The 22787-nt window shown below is 31.1% G+C and overlaps 1 protein-coding gene across 1 annotated transcript; it reads right to left on the bottom strand.

The window, feature by feature from the left end:
* Positions 1-12120: 12120 nt before the first annotated feature.
* On the bottom strand, positions 12121-14637 carry LOC130805200 (uncharacterized). Its single transcript, XM_057669865.1, has 2 exons — positions 14177-14637; positions 12121-12764 (listed from the first exon to the last, which is right to left on the bottom strand). The coding sequence occupies exons 1-2, from the start codon at positions 14354-14356 to the stop codon at positions 12591-12593; spliced, it is 354 nt and encodes a 117-aa protein (XP_057525848.1). The 5' UTR covers positions 14357-14637; the 3' UTR covers positions 12121-12590.
* Positions 14638-22787: the final 8150 nt, after the last annotated feature.

The raw sequence follows: 22787 nt of genomic DNA, 5'->3' as shown, positions 1-22787 counted from the left end.
AGATCAAAAGCCTTAGAAAATAAACTAAAAGCATCAAATTCCTATTTAAGAAAAAAACAATCACAACAAGAAGAAACATATAATATTAGTACAAATAAACATTAGCTTGAAATCAATTTCCAGTAACCAAAATTTACTGATAACAACTGAAATCATAACCAAGACAATACCTACTTTGAGGTTGTAGCCGCATTCCACGTGGCCGGTGCTTATTCTACTGTTACTCCCTTTCTCCTATTATCTTGTGGGCTTCAATTCTTTTGATAAATTTTGTTTTTCATAAATTTAAAATTTTCTTTCCATGGCCATTGAAGAGAATGAGAAAATATAAGTTGATTAATTGAGTTTGGGAATTTATTGACAAGAGGCATTGAGCACACTATGGCTCGGTCGATCCAAAGATCAGTAGCAAACCAGCAGCCTCTATGAAGGCGCTCGACCAATCGAGCCAAACCTGCTCGGGTCGAGCAAGGTACAACCATATCAGACGTAGGTTTTGTATGGGCTTTTAAGCCTTTTTTCCTAAGTTATTCTAATATATTGTAGGGCTATATAAGGAGTTTTAAAACGTCATTAGAGATTGTGAGATGCATATACAAGATTGAAAAGCTAGGGTTCACACCATAAGAGTTCTTTAACCTTGTTTATGCATATTGTGTCAGATTGAGTTAAAGGTTCAATCTTTGCTTCGAGAGAGTGTTCTTAAAGCTTTGAAAATGTGAGTAATTAATGTATTGTTGCTTATATTAATGATAAGATATTTTGTTTGAGAGAGAGGTATCCTTAGATACCTCATATATTGTGTGTAGTTGTCACAATTATATTAGAATAACTTAAATTATCACAATTCACAACTAACACTTCATGAAACATTTTCTACAGAATATTAATAATTGTTTTGCTCAATTTGCATTGCTTGGAGAGACTACAATATAAAGCAACAAGATCATACAATTACTATAACATTAAAAATACATGTTACTCAAATTAGGATAACACAAAGAAATATCCAATAGAAATTATAGAATATAATCCAAACTAAATAATTACATTATAACGAGAATAATGTAGAAAATATAAACTGGATAATTACTTAATATGACGCTGCAAGATAATCTGTCGTAGATAAAGTTCAATCCTGGACATTTATAGTCACATACAATAGAGGAAATTATTAAGCTTGATTTATTCATTATATTGAAAGTATGAAAAATTCGTAACGAAAAATATTAGAGGGTTTAATTTTTTGTGAATGAAAGACAATTAGCCGTTAAATTTTAACCACTGGAGCAAAAACTGTAAAAGCACTAAGAAGATGAAAACAGGGAAACAACTATGGAAGATGAATAATTATTTTGCTTAATTTACATTAATTATAGATACTACAATATACAGCTAGAAGAGGACCTTGATATAAGTTACTAAAATTAGGATAATACAATAGAATATCCTGTCGAAATTATAAAATATCCTGTCGAAATTATAAAATTATAATGAGAATAATAAAAAATATATAAACATGATTTTTATAAAACACAATATGATAAGTTATTTAGTCGTTATAGTTTTAGAATTTGAATTCACCTGCCTTTGAAAATGTTAGCCGATTAAATGAGCATAAAATTCTTCTTGCTAGTGCGCTACTAGTTGAACACCAACATGTTTGGTTGTTTCACGTGATTAAATCTACTTTTCTACGGATTCGTCGTTTCTTTTGATCGCCAAATTAATTATTTTTGGAGTGGAAGGAGATGATCTACATGTATATGGAGCTAATTGTTGAATATAGTAGTGCTAGTAATGCACAACATACACATAGTACTAAGGAGAACCAGCTGAATCAAAGTGAAGCAGATGAACCTCCAAACAATCAAGCCTTTTGTCAGATGTGTGCAAGAATCTACAGTTCAGCTTCTAATAGGGTTATATTTTGTATAGCTAAGTTAGTTATAAAAGAATTATTAAGATAGGCTTGTTGTTACTTAGATCAAACGTAGTTACAACAAGAAAATTTGTTATAATTAATTGATTCTTTGTATTTCAATTTCTTGGCTGCTGCTCCTTCTTATATAAGGAGCCTTGTAACCCTCACTTTTGTACTTCGGTTTTGATGATCAATGATAATATTCTTTCTTTTCCTGTAGTTACCATTTATAACATGGTATTAGAGCTGAACAAGCTTTGAATCATTCAATCCATCAGCTTTTTTTTTCGATCCATCAGAAACTTGAAGAAATGAAGAACAATTTTGTTCATTATTCTTTTTTTTTTCCTTCTGTTTTCATTTGTTTTTTCTTATACACTTTTAAGTATTCTCTTCTTTTTCTTGATTCTGTTTTTAAAGATTCATCAATAATCAAAGATGATATGTAATCAAGATAAGAGTTCGAAGTCAAGTGATCCCACAATGAATCCATCCAACCCATATTTTCTACATCCCATAGACACAAGGCTTAAACTTATGCCTACTGTTTTCTCGGGGGTAGGTTTTAAGGCTTGGAAGAGGGCTATATCCATTGGTTTATTAGGAAAGAAAAAACTCGAGTTCATAGATTGTATAATCAAAAGATCAACAACAAGTAGTGCTTATAGAAGTTTTTTTTACTAGTTATAGATAGTAGAGCTTCTGATCATATTTGTTGTGAGTTAAGTTTTTTTACTAGGTATAAGACATTGCATGGGAAATCACGCTATATCACAGTGCTTGATGGAAGAAAAACAAAGGTGCAAATCATAGGCAATGTCATTTTACCTAATAGTCCTGTGCTAAAAAATGTTCTATTTGTGCCAAATTTTCAGTTTAATCTACTGTCAGTACACAAACTTGTGAAGGACCTTAATTGCAAGGTTTGATATTTTGTTGACCATTGTTTTTGCAGGAGTCTTCGACGAAGAAGCCTTTGCTTCTTGGTAAGTCAAGAAATGGCTTATACTACACCTTGACTAAGGGTGAAGCAACACATTCTACTTCCTTTGATTTCCCTAGGCAAAAAAAAAAAAAAAAAAAAAATTAGTCAGACAGAATGCAGAGTCTGCTACTAGTGTGCACACTTCAACACAGCCTGCAGTTGGAATTGAGACTTTAACAAAGAGTCTTGATACTATATACTAGGCTACTGTCAAGAAAATAACAGTGATGGCATTCTTAATCACATTAAAATGTGGCATCTTAGACTTAGACACCTTCCTTTCTCTAGTTTACAATACTCTAGCAAAGATGACTAGATGTAGTTTTACTCCGAGCTCAATAAAGACTTGTAAAATTTTTTATATGCCACACATTGATATTTGGGGACCAATGAAACCCCTACAAGAAAAAATTATAGTTGCTTTGTTACCATTGTTGATGATTTCTCTGGATTTACATAGATTATATTGATTAAACATAAATTTGATTTCTCATCTCTCTTTACACATTTTAATGAATTTGTTCTCACACAATTCAATAAAAAAATCAAAATTGTAAGAACTAAGAATGCAAGAGAACTAAGTGAAGGAGAAACCCTCTCTTTTTACAATGCAAAAGGCATTGAACACCAAACTAGTTGTGTTGACACTCCCCAACAAACCTTCTTGAAGTTGTTAGAGCATTGTTTTTTCAATCAAAAGTACCTACGTGTTTTTGGGGTGATTATGTGCAATGTGCAGCACACTTGATCAATAAAGTGCCTCTAACTGTTTTGAACAAAAAAACTCCCTTTAAAGTATTATATTCTAAGACACCATCATATGATATGCTCAAGTCCTTTGGTTGTCTTGCCTATGCTTCAACTTTGAAAAGGAATAGATCCAAACTTAATCCAAGAGCACAAAGGCCAGCAGCTGAACAATGGCCAACAGCTAAGCAAATATACAAAGGTTGGATTATTTAAAAATAATTAATAGTCGGGATTATTCACAGCAAATAGGCAATGGTTGGGATTATTCCGGATAATTTTATCTACCTTTAATTCAAATTAATATCACATATATAAATAAAAATAAGTTTTTTGGTCCCTAAAACATTTAGGACTCTGGGCGGTAGCCCGCGTTCCCTTGCTAATCGATGGCCCTGCCTACAGCATGAAATACAAAGTTGAAATGTCCTATTTGATAACTATAATATAATTGCATGATGCAAGAACACTAGCAGTCACAAATCAAACTATCGTATATGATAACATGTGTTTAAAATTGGAAATCCTTTATTATTTCTTTTGCCCATAAGCAAGCTCTCATCTTAATCACATTTGTTAATGCACGTGTAATTACTCATGACTTTGAACACTTGATCGAACAAATCTAGCTTATACTTTAGAGAAGGAATTTAAGGATGTGTCATATGCAAGTGAGTTGGTGTTTGAGACGTTCAATGAAGTGGTCAATATGAGGTTTCATTAAGGGAAGAAACCATGCCTTCAACGAGTCGAGGCGTGGAAATGGGGATGCTCAAACAAGGCAAGAAGGGAAACGAAGTAAGTATGTTGGCTTGATTAGGTGCTTGTTCGAGCATGTTGGGCGGAATGGTTCTGTTTGGTTTGCTGTAGGTGGCTCGTTCGAGCAATGTGAGGCTCGTTCGAGTAGCCTCTGTCAGAAGAGTCCAACGATCATAATATGAACATTTGGCATTGATTTGGGCACATTGTTTCTTGTTTAATGTGTTGTTTATTGAGTTGTTTATCGTCATACTAATTGCTATGATTAATTATTGGTGGAACTGTGCTTTGATGGTGCATGGAGTGTGGTTTGAAGAATGATGTTTTCCTTTCTTTAGAAAAATGAGTATCATTCTTAAAACAAAGTCACCACAAACACACAAACATGTGAGACAGCTAGTTCAATTGTTTGAAACTTGAGAGTGTGTTCTTACTTTGCTCTAGTATTGTGATCTTAAGAGCTTGTTATCAAGATAAGGAAGGTTTATTATACTTGTATTGTTGAATCAATTATAATAAAACTACAGTTGAGGGGAGGGTATCCAAGATACCTCATAAACACTTATGTTCATCTTTTCCTTATATTTTCATCTTATTTTTCATTGTTGAACCTCTTTGAGGCTTTCATTTCAACATTTATAGCTCTTTGTAGGTTATCTTCTTTTTATTTATTTTTTTTTGTCAATTATCACTAGGTTTTTCTTGTACCATAAGCTCCATATAACACAAAACAATAATAGAATTCCACATACTTAAAAGATGCCTTGCAAACTGGTATCCTTTCCATTCTAGTATGATGTTTGAGCTATTATTTTGTAATGCATCCCGAATACCGCACCAATCCAAGATACTCATCCAAAAGCACCAAGAAATCATGCAACTAAATAGTAGATGATCTATGTTTTCTATCTCTAGCTTGCAAAAAGAGAATAGGGTTGGAGTATGGTCTATAATACCAAGGGAGTATAATAGAACACCCGTTTTTTACTTTACATAGGCAAACAAATGAAAGAGTCCGTTGTGCCTTAGGAGGAGCAATGCACAACCAAATGAATTTTATAATTTCCTTACTAAGCAAGGGTTTAGTTGCTTCCTTAAGTTTCTCTAGGAGACTTTTCACTGAGAATCTACCATTACTGGTCCATTCCCAACTAGTAGTGTCATTTAAGCCTCTTTGGCGCTCATTACCCACGATCAAGGACATTAAGTCCTGTAGATTAAGGAGCTTTCTTCCATTCATAAAAATTTCCTCTCCATTCTAGTTTCTATGTGCATCTATCAAACGTTAAAGAACATGCACTATAAAATTAAAAGCAAATGGCAGCAAAGGATTTTTGTTGCCAACAGCTTTTAGTGATAATTTTGGGGACAAGACCCTTTGTAACCACCAATGTTGTCGCCAAAACAAAAGGTTCTAATCACATTTGTTGCCAGTTCGGTGACAAAATAAAAAAAAATTGACGTCATGCATAACACCAAATCAAACTCTTATTATAAAAATAATAATTGAATATTTATTATTATTATTCAATAAGGATAATAAATATTCAATTAATTTTTATACATATCATTCAAAACTCAAGCATTAAATAATAAATAATTAAATTAAAATTTTAAAATAATCAAGCATTCATTAAATTATATATTTCACAAAAGTTGCATCACTATAATCAATCTATATACAAAAAATTAACACATTTATTGTTCAATCAAAGATTAATCTACAAAATTTATAATAAAAATAAAATAAAAAATAACCTTTGTAGGAATGCTAATAGATGATCGAATGCAACAAGAGGGGGGGGGGGGGTGAATTGTTGTGTTGTAGATTTAAGATTTTTGCCTCTAATTTTTGCGGAATTATAATAAGTATAGAACAAAAACTTAAACTTAAAAACGAAAAGAATAATAAAAGGAGACAAGGATTTTTACGTGGAAACCTTCTTGGCCTAATAAGAAGGAAAAACCACGACCCCCCGGGATTTCAAAATTCTCACTATGTTTAGGCAATTAGTTACAATTACACAAAACAATGTTTGCTTCACTTGAAGCTTCTCAATTCTCTAAATGCTTTACTCAAAGCTTCTCTACTTAGGCCCACTTCTCTTCTCTTCTCTTCTCTCCTTCTCTTTCTCTTCTCACGTTTCTATTCTCTATTCCCTTAGACTTCCCATAAGTCTAATTACAACAAAACACTCAAATACTCTTTACAAGGCCATTCTCTACTAAGATTAAAATTAAGTAGTTGCTCAAGAAAAATATTATGAATTAATTGGCATTAAAAAACTTTGAATATTTTTCTCAATTAAATCTCCCTTAGATGGACACTCTCAATGCAACATTCATTTATTCATCCATACCCACTGAACCGTAATTTCCCTCTTTTATAAGGGGAACAGCAAGCAGTGCACTCAGCCCATGTTCTCCACGAGTTGCACATATCCCACGTTCTCCATAACTTACTTACTCCCAAAGAAAATGGAAAGTTAGTTAAAGGTAGGAGTGGAATGTAACTGCTGTACACATGCACGGTTAAAACATCATGGGTTAAGGAAGATCCTAAATTATAGGAGACCAATTCAAAGAAGAGAACAAGTCTCTTGAATTCCGAGTTTATAGGAGATAAACAAGGAATTGATTTTCTCCATGTTTTTAGGCGAATTAAAAATATTTTGCCAATTAATAAATAAATTTAATTAAGCAACTAATTAAATTTTAACCTTTTACATTAACTAAAAACAGAAAACTTAATTTTCGTAATTTCCAGTCAATGTCTTCTTCAGACCTGTATCATGAGGAACAGCACACTGTCTCCATCTACAACTTTCGTCAGAACTTCAACTCTAGGAACAGTAAACTGTCTTCCAGAGCAATTGTCCAACTTCTTGGATATTTGAGACATGTACATCTTCCACGAATCAAGTCATAGGCTTCATCAACGATTCTCATTAAATCGGATATGTACCTACAAAACAATCTCTAATAATATGTTTGTTTATTTAAAAGTAAAGTCATCATCAAAACCTTAAGAGGCCAACAACCTTAATAGTAGAATTAACACCACTAAGTTTAAAATGTACTAATTGAATCCCTCATTCAAGAACATGAACTCTACATCTAAAACACTTTTTAAGTTTATCATCATCTCTGAATAGTTTATCATACATTTCCTTACCCTTAATATCTCGAGCTCTGGGTAATTTAAAGAGTAAAACATCAAATTTTTTGTTGTTAGAAAGAAGAGGGATACCTCAAATCAATGGGTTTTGGGTTGAATGAAAAGAAAAAGCTTAGATTTGAGTTCAGATAAAGGAGATTTTTTAGAAAGTTTGAAACTAGAGAGAAGATAAGTATCTTTTTTAAAGGATGGAGAACGAAAGGTAATAGCTTCCATTAATGAAGGGATTAATATTGTGTTTATGGGAGTTTGGGGAAAGAGAAGAAATATATAGTTGTTTAAGTGTAGGAAGATGGAGAGAGAAGGAAGATGGGATAAATATTGTGTTTGGAGGGACAATAAGATGGGGATATGAGACTATACCTATAAACATGGTGAGAAAGATTTGGCGACAAAGCCTTTATCACTAAAGCTGTTGCAAAAAATAGAGAGAGATTTGGTGACAAAAGGCTTTTATCGCCAAGTCACCGAAATTAAAAGAGAGTAAATGGCGACAAAGTTAATCCGTGTTTTCTAACTTAATCCCTATATGGATCTTTTTTCCCAAGCCATAGATATCCATACCTGATTACACGTAGTTTTTGCTACTCAATTCCTCTTATTGCTGAGCTTATCTTGGAGAAAAGGTTGGTTGAGGAGAACAATCAACCACTAAAAAAAGTTTAATTCTTAAGGATGGGGCAATTACATAAGGTTTAAGTAGAGAGTTCGTTACAATTGGTAACTATTGGCGAGAACAATATTTGTTACATTAGGAGTATTATAAATAAATTAATAAATAAATAGATACTTATCAATATTGTATAGCTTGGCATGAAATATAATTCAATGTGGAGTAATTTGCAAATAACAACCTTCAAATTTATGACTTTTGCAAATTATAACCTTAAAGTTTGTTTTTAGCGAATTACTGCCTCCAAAGTATCAAAGTCTACACCATTCAGGCCAAGTGACTGTTGTCCAACCCAAATGATCATTGACCAGCCTAAATTACCATTTACCATCGCTAATCACCTTTGAGTTTTGTTGACCATCCATAATCACCTTTGACTTTCCTAATTACCAATAGTAATCTTATGTCTAAGCACTTAAGTGTCATTTTTACCCATCATAACGATATTTTTTAAAAAATGGATGTCATGATTACCCTCGTCGAGTAACTTTTCGGAAATTCAGTCGAAACAAGTACTATTTCGTCTATTTTCCGACACGTAGACTGAAAAAGATATTTAACATTGTTTTAAATATCTTTTTTCAGTCTACGTGTCGAAAAATAGGCGAATTAGTACTTATTTCGACTGGATTCTCGAAAAAGTTAACGTATAAGGATAACTACGATGTCCGTTTTTTTAAAAATGATCGTTATAATAGGTAAAAACGGGGAGATTGAAGACTCAATTCTCTTAAATGATGATAATTCAAAACACATATTGAGTTAAACAATAAGTTAAGTAATTATATTTTGTTGTTTAAGTAAGTTCAAAATCATATTAAATATTAAATAATTAATTGACAAATTATTTAAGTCCGAAATATATTTAATTGAGATTAAATTAAATGACTGAAGATAATTTAGATAAAGTTATATTTAAATTTTGAATATAAATTTAAGCTTTTGGATAAGATTATATTTGAATTAAATAAATGAATGTTCAAGACGTTGAATTATTTGAAATTATATTTGTATTTTAAATTTGAGTTTTGAAATAAACGTGTGCTTAAGATATTTAAATGTTCGAATGTATTACACGTTGAATAGCTTATTACGCGGTTTATATTTGAATATTTGAAATTAAATAAGTTATTAAGCTAAACTAATTATAGGCTTTCCTATAAATAAGATGACAATTTAAATTGACACAAAAAATAGGAAAAGACAATTTAAATTGATGTTAAAAGTAGGGATTAAATTTGAAAAAGTTTTTACACGTTGTATTATCTGGTTTTTGCTGAAGTTTCAATATCTTGTATAAGTTCTATCGTGGCAGCATGGAAATGGTTGTTATTAACAAAATACAACACACAATGACGTAATTATATGAGCTTTCAGTGCAATGTCAGTTTGAGTTTAAGTTAAAGATCTTGAAGACGGGCGCAGATTAACTAGGTCAACGAAATTGAGGGATGAAGCTTTCTTGCTCTACAAGGATATGTTGAGGCGTGACATATATAAATATAAGGCTTCATTCAAGGATTAAGATTGCAGCATTTTCTTAAAATTTTCTCTCTTCTTGAATTAAGATCTATCATTCACTAAACGTTCAAAACATATTGTAATTCTTAGTTCATCTAACTCTTATATTTGTAATAGGATTTAGTGTTAAAAAGAGTTAGATTTTCATTATTAAATGGGCCAAACCTTGGAATACTTTTTAAAGTATTCAACTTGTAATCTCTATTGTGAGATTGGGATTTGTGCTTTTATTAAGTGAACTTGTAAGACGTTCTTCAAGGGGAAGAACGTGGTGAAAGAAGATAGAGAGATCTTCTATGTTGTCTTAAAGTTCATTAATTAAAGGCGTTGAATCCTACAGGTTGGAAGAGAACCCATAGGAGGGGAGTAGGTTGTTTAGAGCCGTACCTCGTTAACATATCGTTTGTTATTGTTTAAGTTCATTTTCGAACATACGTTATAGATTTACCAATCGACCTAAAAGTGTTCCAGAAAACAGTTTTGAAAGGTCACCCAAGCTCTTGAGCTAACCTTTCAGGAAAAAATTTTAAACGGGCATAGTCTCTATTCACCCCCGTCTAGAGAGTATTCGATCTCCTATCAACTTTCAATTGGTATCAGAGCTTTGTTTCACATATAAAGATTAATATCTTGTGATGGATCCGATAGGAGAAGGGTTGTTTGCTCAAGGTCGTTCGTGCTCTAGGCCTCCTTTGTTTTGTGAAACAAATTTCTCTCATTGGAGAACTGTGATGAAAATGTTTGTGATTGATCAAGATATGGAACTTTGAGACATCATAACTAAAGGACCTAATGTACCAATGAAAAGGACGATCAAGGAAATGATGTGGTAAAATTCGAATCTGAATACTCACAAAGTGATTTGGAATCCGTATCCAAAAACTATAGAGCAATGAATAAATTATGTTGTGCTTTAAATGGTACCGAGTTCAATAGAGCTTTATCATGCACAAGTGCTAAGGAAATATGGGATATGTTGGTTGTGACATATAAAGGAAAAAGTCAAGTAAAGGAGACAAAGATCAGCATTCTCATGCATCAATACGAAATGTTCAAGATGAAAAACGATGAGAATATAAATGAAATGTTTACTCGTTTTACATTAATTACTAGCAGTTTGAATTCCCTTGGTAAAACTTTTACTAATGTAGAAAAAGTCCAGAAGGTCTTGAGGTGTTTTCCAAGATCCAAAGGGGTCCAAATGTCACCGTCATTGAAGAAGCTCAAGACTTGTGAGTTCTATCACTTAAGAACCTTAATAAATTTTACTCTGTAATTAACAATCGGTAAGTTAAAAAAACGATAAAATATAAAATAAATATTACATGACGTCTTTTGGAAATGAAACATTTTTCAGACACTTATATAAATAATAGATGCATGTTAAAAAAATTTATATGGATTTTCGTGACTATATTTGGACTTAAATAAATTCTATTTGTTTTATCATTAAAATAATGACATTAATTATTAAAAATACCCCAAGTAATTTTTAATGGTTATTTAAAATTTTATATCTCTTAATATAGTTTCAGGAACATCGTAGAATTTTTATATTATTTTATTCTAACTTTAATAATTTTAAACCGATTGTATTTTATTTATCGATAAAATGCCTATACAAAATAATAAAATATTATACATGACTTTTATAAGTTTAAATGGGGTAATAAAAGTATTATATTATTTCTATAACTTTTTGTATAATTTTTATAAGCTAATTATTAACTATTTTCTAATTTATCAAAGTAATAGAAATTATTTATTTATTAAAAGGTGTAATATTGGTAATTTAATTTGAGTAAATATAGACCTATATCAAAAAGTTATAATTGTATCAATAATCTACTAACTCATAGTGTAAAATAAGGATAATCGTGACATCCGTTTTTTGAGAAAATATCGTTACGATAGGTAAAAACGACGCTAAAGTGCTTACACATAAGGATACTATTGGTAATTAGAAAAGTTAAAGGTAATTATTGATGGTCAACAAAAGTCAAAGGTGATTATGAATGGTCAACAATCATCTAGGTTGGTTAAAGGTTATTTGAGTTAATCTACAGTCACTTGGCCTGAAAGATGTAGACTTTCATAATTTAGAGGCTGTAATTCGCAAAAAACAAACTTTAATATTGTAATTCGCAAAAACCCTAAACTTAAAGAATGTTATTTGCAAATTTCTCTTCAATGTGTTAGCAAAATTTAATTAGAGCATAAAGTATAAGTTCATTTTGATCTTGTTTTTTTTGGCTTCATAGAAACTACCAGTCTTAAGCTAGTGTTCTAAATGAACTGATTTAAAATACAAATTCCTGAAAAGACAAACAAAATTGTTGAAGAAATTAGACAAATCAGTCATAGAATGTTTTAAACAAGCTAAATACCCTTGCTTTTCTCCTACTCTTGACCATATGGACAATTTGATATGCTAAATCCAGAAAATATGAGGGAGCTGATTGCTTAGCAGCTAACAAGTGAGAAAATGAAAGCAGAATAACATATAAACCCGAATTGCTGATGGCAAAAAACTAAAGAGTATATTAATCAATAACCTCGACGAGGAAACAAATTTGAATAGGTTTATTTTCACTAACTGCAACCCTTTGTTCAATTGCTGAATCATACCTAATGGCAGAGAGATTTATACTTCTATGAACTGTTGAAGTTTCCCTTGCAACAATGTGCTGCCATGTACACGAACATATATGAGATGATAGAAGCTTGCTCTACCAAGAGTTCAATAAGAAATCTAACCAGAGATCAGGATTAGCACCAAAACACGTCAATTTCAACGAGGCAGTCATTTCTTAGCCTTTGAGAATCGCAGACATCTGTATTTTTCTCCACTGACAGTGATTTCAAGTGCTCCGTCTTGGTTATCTTGATTTGATGCAGTTCCCATGAGTACACTTTTCTCTTTTTCTAGATTTTCTCTTTCCATCTTCAGTCTTGCTTCTTGGCGAGCAATTTCAGCCTGCAAGACCAAAGCATGAATCATGACCACATCCCCAACTTCCATTATGTAAAGTTTTACAATAAAGAAACTAAACAATGAAGCCGACTTAGCTTCATATTATCAAGAACAAAAATTGTTATGAGAGACGGTCTTTCCAAGAGACACATTACATATATGGGCTAAATAGCCCAATTACGTGGACGTGAGCTTCATGGTTTGAGATCGTCTCTCTGAGAGACGGTCTCTCACAAGAGTAGTTGTATCAAGAACCAACACATTCAAGTATCGAACAAAAGTCAGCAAGGTGTCTGCTACACTTCTAAACTATAGAGCTCATTCACTTCTTAGTGAACACTAATATCCTATCAATGGTGGGAGTTCTAAATCAAATAATTCTACAACATTCAATTACCTAATGTCATTAAATGCCCCCACTTGGGGGTCGAATTTATGCAACCTTACCCTTGTTATAAGGGCGCATCTAATGTATTTTACTTCTCAATGATGGCGAATCCTAAAGGATATCATTTACATGCTTAAAGTTTTTCAGGAAAAGACAGTTACGGTTGAGGTTAGGCTTCCACTTTAAGCATTATGGCAAACTTAAACAAACATGGGTGATAGAAAAAGCAATAAGTTTCACCAAATAAAGACACCATAGGCCCTTTTGGGCTGATATCCATTTCTAAAATCTCCCAAACTTCAGCATTTGAATGCAGCAATATCCATCTTATTAACAATGACTAGCAATCTAGCACTAAATATTAGTGTCCGAATAAATTTCCATAAATATTTTCGGCACAAAGATCAATGATTCTAGATTGTGGGTTACAATTTTCAAAATCTACATCTTTTTATGAACAAAACCAACTACCCTTAACTAGTATCACAAAACTTGCTATCATACTAATAGCATTCTCAAAAGCCACAAGTTACTGTTATTTTCAGCTAATTACATCCCTTCAACAATATACAAATTTCAAACAGCCATAAGCCACAACTTTTAGCAAAGCAAAAACTAATCTATTACAATTAGGATTAACCTTTCCAGTAACAACAAAGAAAATAACCCAAAATAATTCAATTCAATCCATCCCAACTTACATAATAATCATCACTCAAAAAAATCTGACAAAAGCTTCATAACATATTACATATCAAACTCCCAAAATTAGAAATACCCAACCCAAAAACAAAAAGAGAAATAACCCCAAATAATTCAATTCAACCCACGCACAACACAGTCGACATTACAATCAGAAAAAACATATCATAAAAATAAAAATAAATCATTTCACCAAATTCTCCATGTTAAGAAACAATGAATCAAACTTTTATTCACGAAACAAATCAAATTCCCAAAAATAGAAATACCCAATCAATAAAAACATCTTAAAAGTTATAATCAAAAAGATGATTATGTAGTCTACCTCACGACGAGAAAGTTCAGCTTTCCAAGCAGCTTCACGTTCAGCAACTTCCCTTTCCCGTTCTTCAATATAACTCTGCATTTCTCTCTCCTTCATTATTCGATCTTGTATATCAGCTTCTAAAGCTTCTTTTAACTCTTGCACAAACCTATCCACCACGGCTTTTATCCTCAATGACATTTTGAAATTCAAAATTCAAAATTTCACCCAGAAATGGGAGGGTTTTGTTTAAATTTAGGATTTTGTATAAAAAATAATATGAACTTCCATGAATGATTGATGAGATATGTGTTTGGAAATGGTAATAATGAAGGTATGGAATTGAAAAGTGGTTCAGAAAATGGTGGGTTACGGAAATAAGTGTCACTGTTAATTTGGGAATTGATTGTGGACTAGGTTTCTTGAGGAAAGATGGAAGCGAAATTGAATCGAAGCAAAAGGTTGTGTGGACGGGTTTTGTCTCGGCCCAACATTGATGTTTTACTTGTGCAGCCTCGTCCTTTACTAAACACAAATTCTTGTGAGAGACGTGTGAGACAGCTTTAATTGAGCCGGTTCATTATATATGTTTTAAAATATCGTAAGTAAGTATTAATGATGTAAGTAGACATTTAAAATATTAAAAGTAGGTATTAAGAATACAGTAAGTAAACATTAAAGATAATGTAAATTGATATTAATAATACGGTAAGTAGACATTAATCTTTAAAGAGCTGGGCTTAAGATATGTCTCTCAAAGAGACGTCTCTCAAGAGACTAGTTGTTTACTAAATCTTAAAGTGTCAATTTTAAAATTTAAAATGTTAATTTCAATATTTAAATTGTTAATTTTAATCTCAATAAAGATTCAATTAGTAATTTTTTAAAATTTTTTTATATATAATTCTTTTTCAATTAAAATTTGAGACTTAAAAGGTCAAATTCAAGATAAATTGGCCTTAATTGGTCTTTTGAAACTTGGAATTGAAATTTTTTTTAATAAAATTTATAATATCAAATTTCAGAATTAAAACCAAATCGACTTAAGTCTTGGTTTTGGTTTTTAAATTCTTAGGTTTGGTTTTTTAAATATTGAATTTGATCTTTTAAATCTTGTATAAAAGTATTAAACAGTTTAAAAAAATTAGGCCGCGAACTATTTGGCCCATTTATGGGTGGTTGCACCTATGCAACTGTTGCATACAAGACTTAGCGTTTTACTTATCACAAAACACGAATACAAACAACATATATTAACAATGAAAATGCCAGAGGGGAATATTAACGTTTCTACATTTTAATTATTACAAACTAGTTTAGAAACTCGTGCAATGCACGAAGTTGTTCGTATATATAAATATAAATTTTAATTAGAGATGCAATTACATTTTATCAGTATAAAATTATAATATTTCAGATAAAATAGATAGAGGGTTTTAGAATATAGATTGCATTTAATGAAAAAAATTAGGTTGTTAATATAAGTATTAATTAAAGCTCTCTTACTTTTTAAGGCAAATATGAGTTATCTTCCAACAATGTTATCATAATAATTCTTTGTCATTCTCAAAATAATTAGAAAATACTTCAACATAAAAAAGCAAATATATATTCTAAGAAATGATAATGGGAAATCTTATAATATAGCTTTTAAATTCAAAAATATATTATTCCAAAAAAATTTAAAAAAACATATTTTCTTGTGGTAGGTATACAATACTTATATTAAGGAATAAGTTGATGTTAACTTTGGTGAGAATTATTCCAGCACATATTTGCTTTAGCTTGACCTGGCCCGTATCTGGCCCATTGAACACCTCTATGTGAGACTAGTAGCCCAATTGGTCCTATTTCGGTTCGAAACTAGGAATATAAAGACTGGAAAAACTCTTGGAATACCTTTAATGAAGAGGATCCATGTGGAAGACGACAATTGATTTACCAAGTGTCTAGAATCCTATTCGAGAAGTATCTTCAAATCCTACAGCAGCAAAGTTAGCCTTGTCTGGAAGTGGTTTCTAGAAATGCCTCTTCGATGCTCAAGTCAATCCGGGAATGAAAAATAAATGATGATTTGAGTAAAGACGAAAAATATGAAGACCTGATGAGGACAAGAGACATAATTGAAATTAGGGTTTTTGGAAAAGATTTGCGTGAGGAAGAAAATTAGGTATTCTTAGGTGAGGCCAAAATATCACATCAAGGAGTATATATAGAAATATTAGAGGACATTTGGGTAATTCATTATAGGTGACATGGATTCACCTAACATGATTCTTTATCCAAAGTCTCGGGAGATTGACGGCTGGGCAAATCTAATCAATACACTGATATCAAGTGACTTTCAATGGATTCACCTAGCACAATTCTTTATCTAAAGTCTCGGGTGATTAATTATTGCGAAATTAAAATAAATGAACCGAAATAGTGGCTCAAAGATCGAATCATCATATGTGGCTCCAAGTCCGAATAATCAATAGTGGCTTGAAGGCCATACATTTACATTTTAATCAAGTCATTTACAAAAAGCAGCACGTAAACCGAGAACAAAGCTGATAGGCCAGCCGAGAAATGAGCATATAAGTCATCTAAAAAATGTTGAACATGAGCTTCGGATGATTGTGGGTGAGGGTTAAGCTATGGAAGGTAATCTTCTTAGCTAGAAGAAGGTTGGATAAATTAAGACATTCCTTTTCTAGCTTAAAAAGGTCAAAGATCAAACTCTAATGCGAACTCGAGGCTACATTTTCATCATCTAATATAGATCTGAAATTCAGCAACCAATTTTTACAGGGCTTGCACCAAGCATGGACCCACCGAGGCTTAAGTGTTTATGTATTATCTTATAGGAACCTAATTCTAGGGTTTTTTTGAATATTTTATTGATCCACACTACAAGTTTGATTATTTTCCGCATAAAGATTAATGCGCTCGGTACATTAAATTTCTTCCTCTATCACTTTTTACACGTGGGGCTAATGTTATGGACCACATAAATTCAAGTCAACATTCATTACAACAAGAAAAGGGTCAAAACCACAAATCTAGAAAGAAGATTTAAAATCCTATAAGTGATCAAAATACTAACTACCCATTAACACGCCATCTTAACTACAACCTTACTACCTTCCCATCATTCTCCCTATGATTTTTCTATTATAAACACCCCTCCCTCTCAAACTAGAAGGAGGTGATTTGATATACATTTTACTTTCCATCTATTTTAAAAAAAATACCTTTATTATTATTACAACTATTCAATTTTTCGTTCCTGCACTGACTTGAGCGTTTAGGGACTTTTATGGGAAATTACCCCCCAAATTAGTCTTTCCTTGTGGTTGTAGGAGTTAGACGTCTTTTGCATATCCCTTTAAGGTTATAACTGATCATTTATAATTTTTAACTTGAAAGTCAGAATTGACCACTTTAAGATTATAATTGATCCCTTTAAGGTTACAATGAACTCGTTTAAGATTATAAGTTATAATTAAGCTGTGACAACCGCAACAGTCCCCGTATATAAATCACACTAATAATTATGTTTACAGTAAATAATATGAAAATCTTAAATTCCAATTTGCTAAAATCTATCAAAATTTAAAATCGTTTAAAAACAAAAGTTTAAAATATTACAATTGAGAAAGTAACACATATTGTTTTCTCAAACTATAATAAAGGCATAAATACACCATGAACATCAACGTCACCAATAAGTAAAATAAAATGCAGCTAAATCCTTGATAAAGAAAATAAATGTTGTGGCCTGGATCGAAACTTGAAGCTAAACTTTCCTGCAAAATACTACCATCGATGATACGGATGACAGCCGTTTGAATCGGAATCAGCGCCTAACACCAACTATAAACTCCTCAACAATGTAATACTATGAAAATCATAATATATTCATAAGATATGCAAAGTACATTTCAAAACTAGATTTTAAGTTCCTCAGTTCTCGTTCCTCATATTCAGTTCTCGAATACTTTCAACAAATTTTCACATTCATCACATGAATGTAACTAAATATCTTGCAATAGTCACCTATACTTGGTAACCATAAGGTTCATCTAATAGATCTACTTAATTAGATCCAAAATCACATTTGCACAACACACATAATAATGACTTTCTAATATATGTAAGAGTCTGGCTAGAGGAGGAACATATTCCAAACTCTAACTGTGATGCATGGGAGCCGTCACTCTACCATTTTTATGCTCGAGCTTCTACAAGATGGGACTCTCTCGATCCCCCTGTCTAACCCTACATTTCTACGTGTCGGATCACATGCCGATCCGTGGTTCTACATTTTCTTACTATCAGAGTCATTCATCTAAGTACACATAAGTTCAAACAAGACTCCTCGTTATCTATTTCACATAGTTATAGGTCAACCTTAATTTAATCAAACTTCAATCAACATTCTCATAGGGAAATGTAACAGACCGTTTTTCTTAATCTTAAATATTTTGACAAATTCAATAATCGTTTCGTTTTATTATTTTCTTTTTAATGCCGTTTCAAATTTTATTCCAATCGTTTTTAAGTTCTCGATTTTCTTTTATATATAATTTATTTCTCTTAAAATAAATTACCTATATATTAAGTCCAGCTAAATTACCTACAATAACTTAATCTTTTTATTTCCTATATTAATTTATGATTAAATATAGAAATATATATATAATAATAATAAAATAAAAAAAATAAAAAAAAAAAGAAAAAAATCTAAATGTTGGCGGCAAGTTTTAGCTAGGTGGCATAATTTCCACTTAGTTTTTATTTAGATGGCATGATTATTATGTAGTCCTTATCTTAATTTTTCTTGCCCATGAAGGAAATTAAAATAATAAATAATTTTACCATCCTTAGCCTATAAAACCCAAAGCATACCGTGGGATATATAAAAAAAAAAGAGAGAAGAAAATCAGAAAATTAATTCATATAAGCTAATTCCTAAAGAAAAATTATAAAAACCCTAGAAAAATTTCTAAAAATTCCCAAAAAATTTCTAATAATAGTATATAGTGTTAATTATAGAAATTCAAGGGGAGGAAGCTAATTTTGTGGCTAAAAATTCTACAACAAAGGAATTTAATTAATAGTGAAATTATTGAAGGTATAAATTCTTACATATATTTATTTACATGAAATTATGCCCATAAATTTTTACATGTATTTATTATATTTAAATTTAATTTTCTGCAAATTTTGGTGATTTAATTCGTTGTAATTTAATTTATATGATTTATTCTTTGAAATTGCCAAAAACCGCAAAATCTAAAATAATTTAAATTAAAATAGTAAATATTAATAATTTTAAACGAAATTTTTTCTGTACATATATATATATATATGAGATATAGATTTTGTATTAATTTCGTGAAATATTGTTGAGTATAAATATTATTATTAATTTTTTCTAAAAAAACAAACCGCATAATCTGAAATAATTTTAATTATAATAGTAAATATTAATATTTTTAAACGAACATTTTTCTGTACATATATATATATATATATGAAATATAAGTTTTGTATTAATTTCGTGAATTATAGTGAAGTATAAATATTATTATTAATTTTTGCTAAAAAAACGCATAAAATAAAGAAATTCATAAATTTGGGTTAAAAATAATTATTTCTGGAAAAAAATAATTTATTTTAGTGTTACTGTATTTTCATTTCATTTAAATTATTTTTTGTAAAATTTTGCGATATTTAAATTTTAATGAAATAAATTAATAATCTAAATTGTTATTGTAGGTAAAAAGAAAGAAAAGTGAAATAATAATTAAAATTAATTTATTTTGGTGAATAAGAATATACGCCAACTCATTTAATAAATTATTTATTTTAAAATATTTCGTGTCGATTTCGATCTTAAGGGAATTAATTATTCATGTACTAAATCTAAAAAAAATAAGCTATTAAGAAATTAATTAAATGAAATAAAATTTTATTTTCTAAATATTTGGATAAATGAGTTAGGATCTATAATAAACCCAATATGTCCTTTTTAAGATATTTTTAGTATTTATTTATAATGAAACTATTTATTTTAACATTTAAAATAAATAGTCATTTAAGAAATTGATTATTAAGAATTTAATTAAGCTTAATTGAAAATTTATCTACAAATAAATACTAAATACCCATTTCAGTTTAATAATAAATGATTATTTATATGTAAGTTGTTATAAATAAATTTCTATTATATGTTATTGTAATGTTGCATTTATATGAAAACAGTAACATGATAATAAAAAGGCTTGATAGTAAGGAAATGCCGAACCATGCTTCCGGCATGTAAAAAACGTGGGACGTGTTTTCCGGCACGTAAAATACGGCGAACACAGTAAGGTTGTTTAACCTGATCTGTGGCTCGAGCAACATTGTACTGGAGGAGTGACGACTCCCACTAAGTTAGGGGTTTTGGTTTACCTCACCCTAACAGGCCCTTACATATATCAAACAAAGATCTTATGTGTTGCATTCACTAAATAAGTAATCGGATTCCATGCCCTAACACTCAAGCAGAAGTGTTAGTAAATCACGCCCTGGTACTCAAGCAGAAGGACCAGAAGTTATATATATATAAATGAATCTAATATAAAAATGAATTCCTTATAATACATAAGATACCTTGCATATTATTTATTGCAATGCACTTATTTTTGCTTATTACTTAATGCCGTGCATATACTATCAATACTTGTATATTTGCGGTAAGTTTTTATACTCGGTTTTTTTTAAAGCTGACCGATTTCCATCGGCTGTTCCCATATTTCGGGAGCAGATGCTGCAGGTAATTTTACATGAAGTTATTAAGAAGCTATTGTATTGTCTATGTGATGTTAGTATATATGTAGTTTATATTACGAGTATGTAAAAAAGATAATTATGTATTAAAGAAAGATGTAATACGTAAAATTATATTTTAATGATTTAAGTTTTCTTTGTTTTTGTTGAAAATTCTGTTTTGTCTTATTTGTTTTTCACAATAATCACGGTACGATAGACTTCCGCTTAGCATTATTTACTATTATATTATATTAAACCTGTATTTGGAAAAGAACTGTCCGTTACACTTGGTATCAGAGCCAACGTTATTCGAACGGTCGGATCTTCTTATCCGATACTAGGAAACACCGTGATAAATTACGTTTTTGAAAAAAATTTGTATTTTAAATGAAATATTTTTTGATGTGTTTTATGTGTTTAAAAAAAACAATGTGATTTACGATTTAAAATATAGCTTACGCAACACTTCCCTACCTTATTTAAAAGATGCCAAGAGGTGTTAGTAGAGGGTATATCGTAAGAGGTGAACCTTTGGAGATCATTATGATGGTTTACACCAAGAGTTTGAAGTTAAAGGTAAAGTAATTTCTGAAAAATTTCCTGTTGGTAATTTAACAGCAAATGTTTTGTTTGATTGTGGAGCGGATATGTCTTTTATTTCTAGTGCTTTTCTCCGCATATCTCCTATTTCTTTGAAACCTCAAAAATCCCATTTGTGCATCAATTTACCTGATGGTACACCTTACCTGTGTGACCGTATCTTTTATGATTTTCCATTGGAGATTTGTGGGAATCTTTTACCAGCTGACTTAATTCAATTCGATTTGGGAACATTTGATATCATTTTGGGTATGGATTGGTTGGAGAGATATTCAGCGGAGATTTTGTGTAAGGAAAAGGTTGTTAGAATAAAAACTCCCGAGGGAATAAAGTGTATTCGAAAGAACTCAAAATCTCAGCTAGAGACAATTTCTGTAATTCAAGCAACACAAATGATAAAACAGGGAGATGAAAGGTTCTTATGTTTTGTTACTACTAAAGAAGTAAGTTTGCAAGAAACCCCGATTGTTCAAGAATATTCTGATGTGTTTTCTGAAGAATTACCCGGTATACCTCCAAAAAGAGAAGTAGACTTCCATATTGACCTTATTCCTGATATCACCCCTATTTCTAAAACTCCTTACCGTTTTGCTCCAGCTGAATTGGCTGAGCTGAAGAAACAGCTAGATGAATTGCTGGAAAAAGGTTTCATTCGACCTAGTGTTTCACCATGGGGAGCTCCGGTCCTCTTTGTCAGAAAGAAAGATGGGAGTATGAGGCTATGCATTGATTATCGGGAGATCAATAAGATTACCATCAAGAATCGCTATCCTTTGCCAAGGATAGACGACCTTTTTGATCAGTTGGGGGGAGCAAGGGTCTTTTCGAAGATAGATTTGAGGTCTGGTTATCATCAATTAAGGATTTCTGAAGAAGATATTCCTAAGACTGCATTCAGAACCAGATATGGGCACTATGAGTTTCTAGTAATGCCATTTGGTCTAACGAATGCTCCAGCAGCATTTATGGATCTCATGCAAAGATATTTCAACCCTTACCTGGATAAGTTTGTGGTTGTGTTTATTGATGATATATTGGTGTATTCGAAGAATGAAGAGCATCATGAGCAGCACTTAAGGATAGTTTAAGAGAAGTTGAGAAAAGAGAAACTTTTTGGCAAGTTTAGTAAATGTGAATTTTGGTTAGAAAAGATATCTTTCTTAGGGCACGTTGTTTCGAAGGATGGAATTTCTGTTGACCCTAAAAAGATTAGGGCAGTGATGGAATG

This window comes from Amaranthus tricolor, chromosome 2 (genome assembly GCF_026212465.1).
Source record: "Amaranthus tricolor cultivar Red isolate AtriRed21 chromosome 2, ASM2621246v1, whole genome shotgun sequence".
Taxonomy (NCBI): Eukaryota; Viridiplantae; Streptophyta; class Magnoliopsida; order Caryophyllales; family Amaranthaceae; genus Amaranthus; species Amaranthus tricolor.
This window is presented reverse-complemented; position numbering and strand designations above follow the sequence as displayed.

Excerpts from the sequence above, each read along its gene's own strand:
- LOC130805200 (XM_057669865.1), bottom strand. The coding sequence starts at position 14,356 with ATGTCATTGAGGATAAAAGCCGTGGTGGATAGGTTTGTGCAAGAGTTA. Across the intron at positions 12,765-14,176 it reads CTGAACTTTCTCGTCGTGAG|GCTGAAATTGCTCGCCAAGA; the intron begins GTAGACTACATA and ends TTGGTCTTGCAG.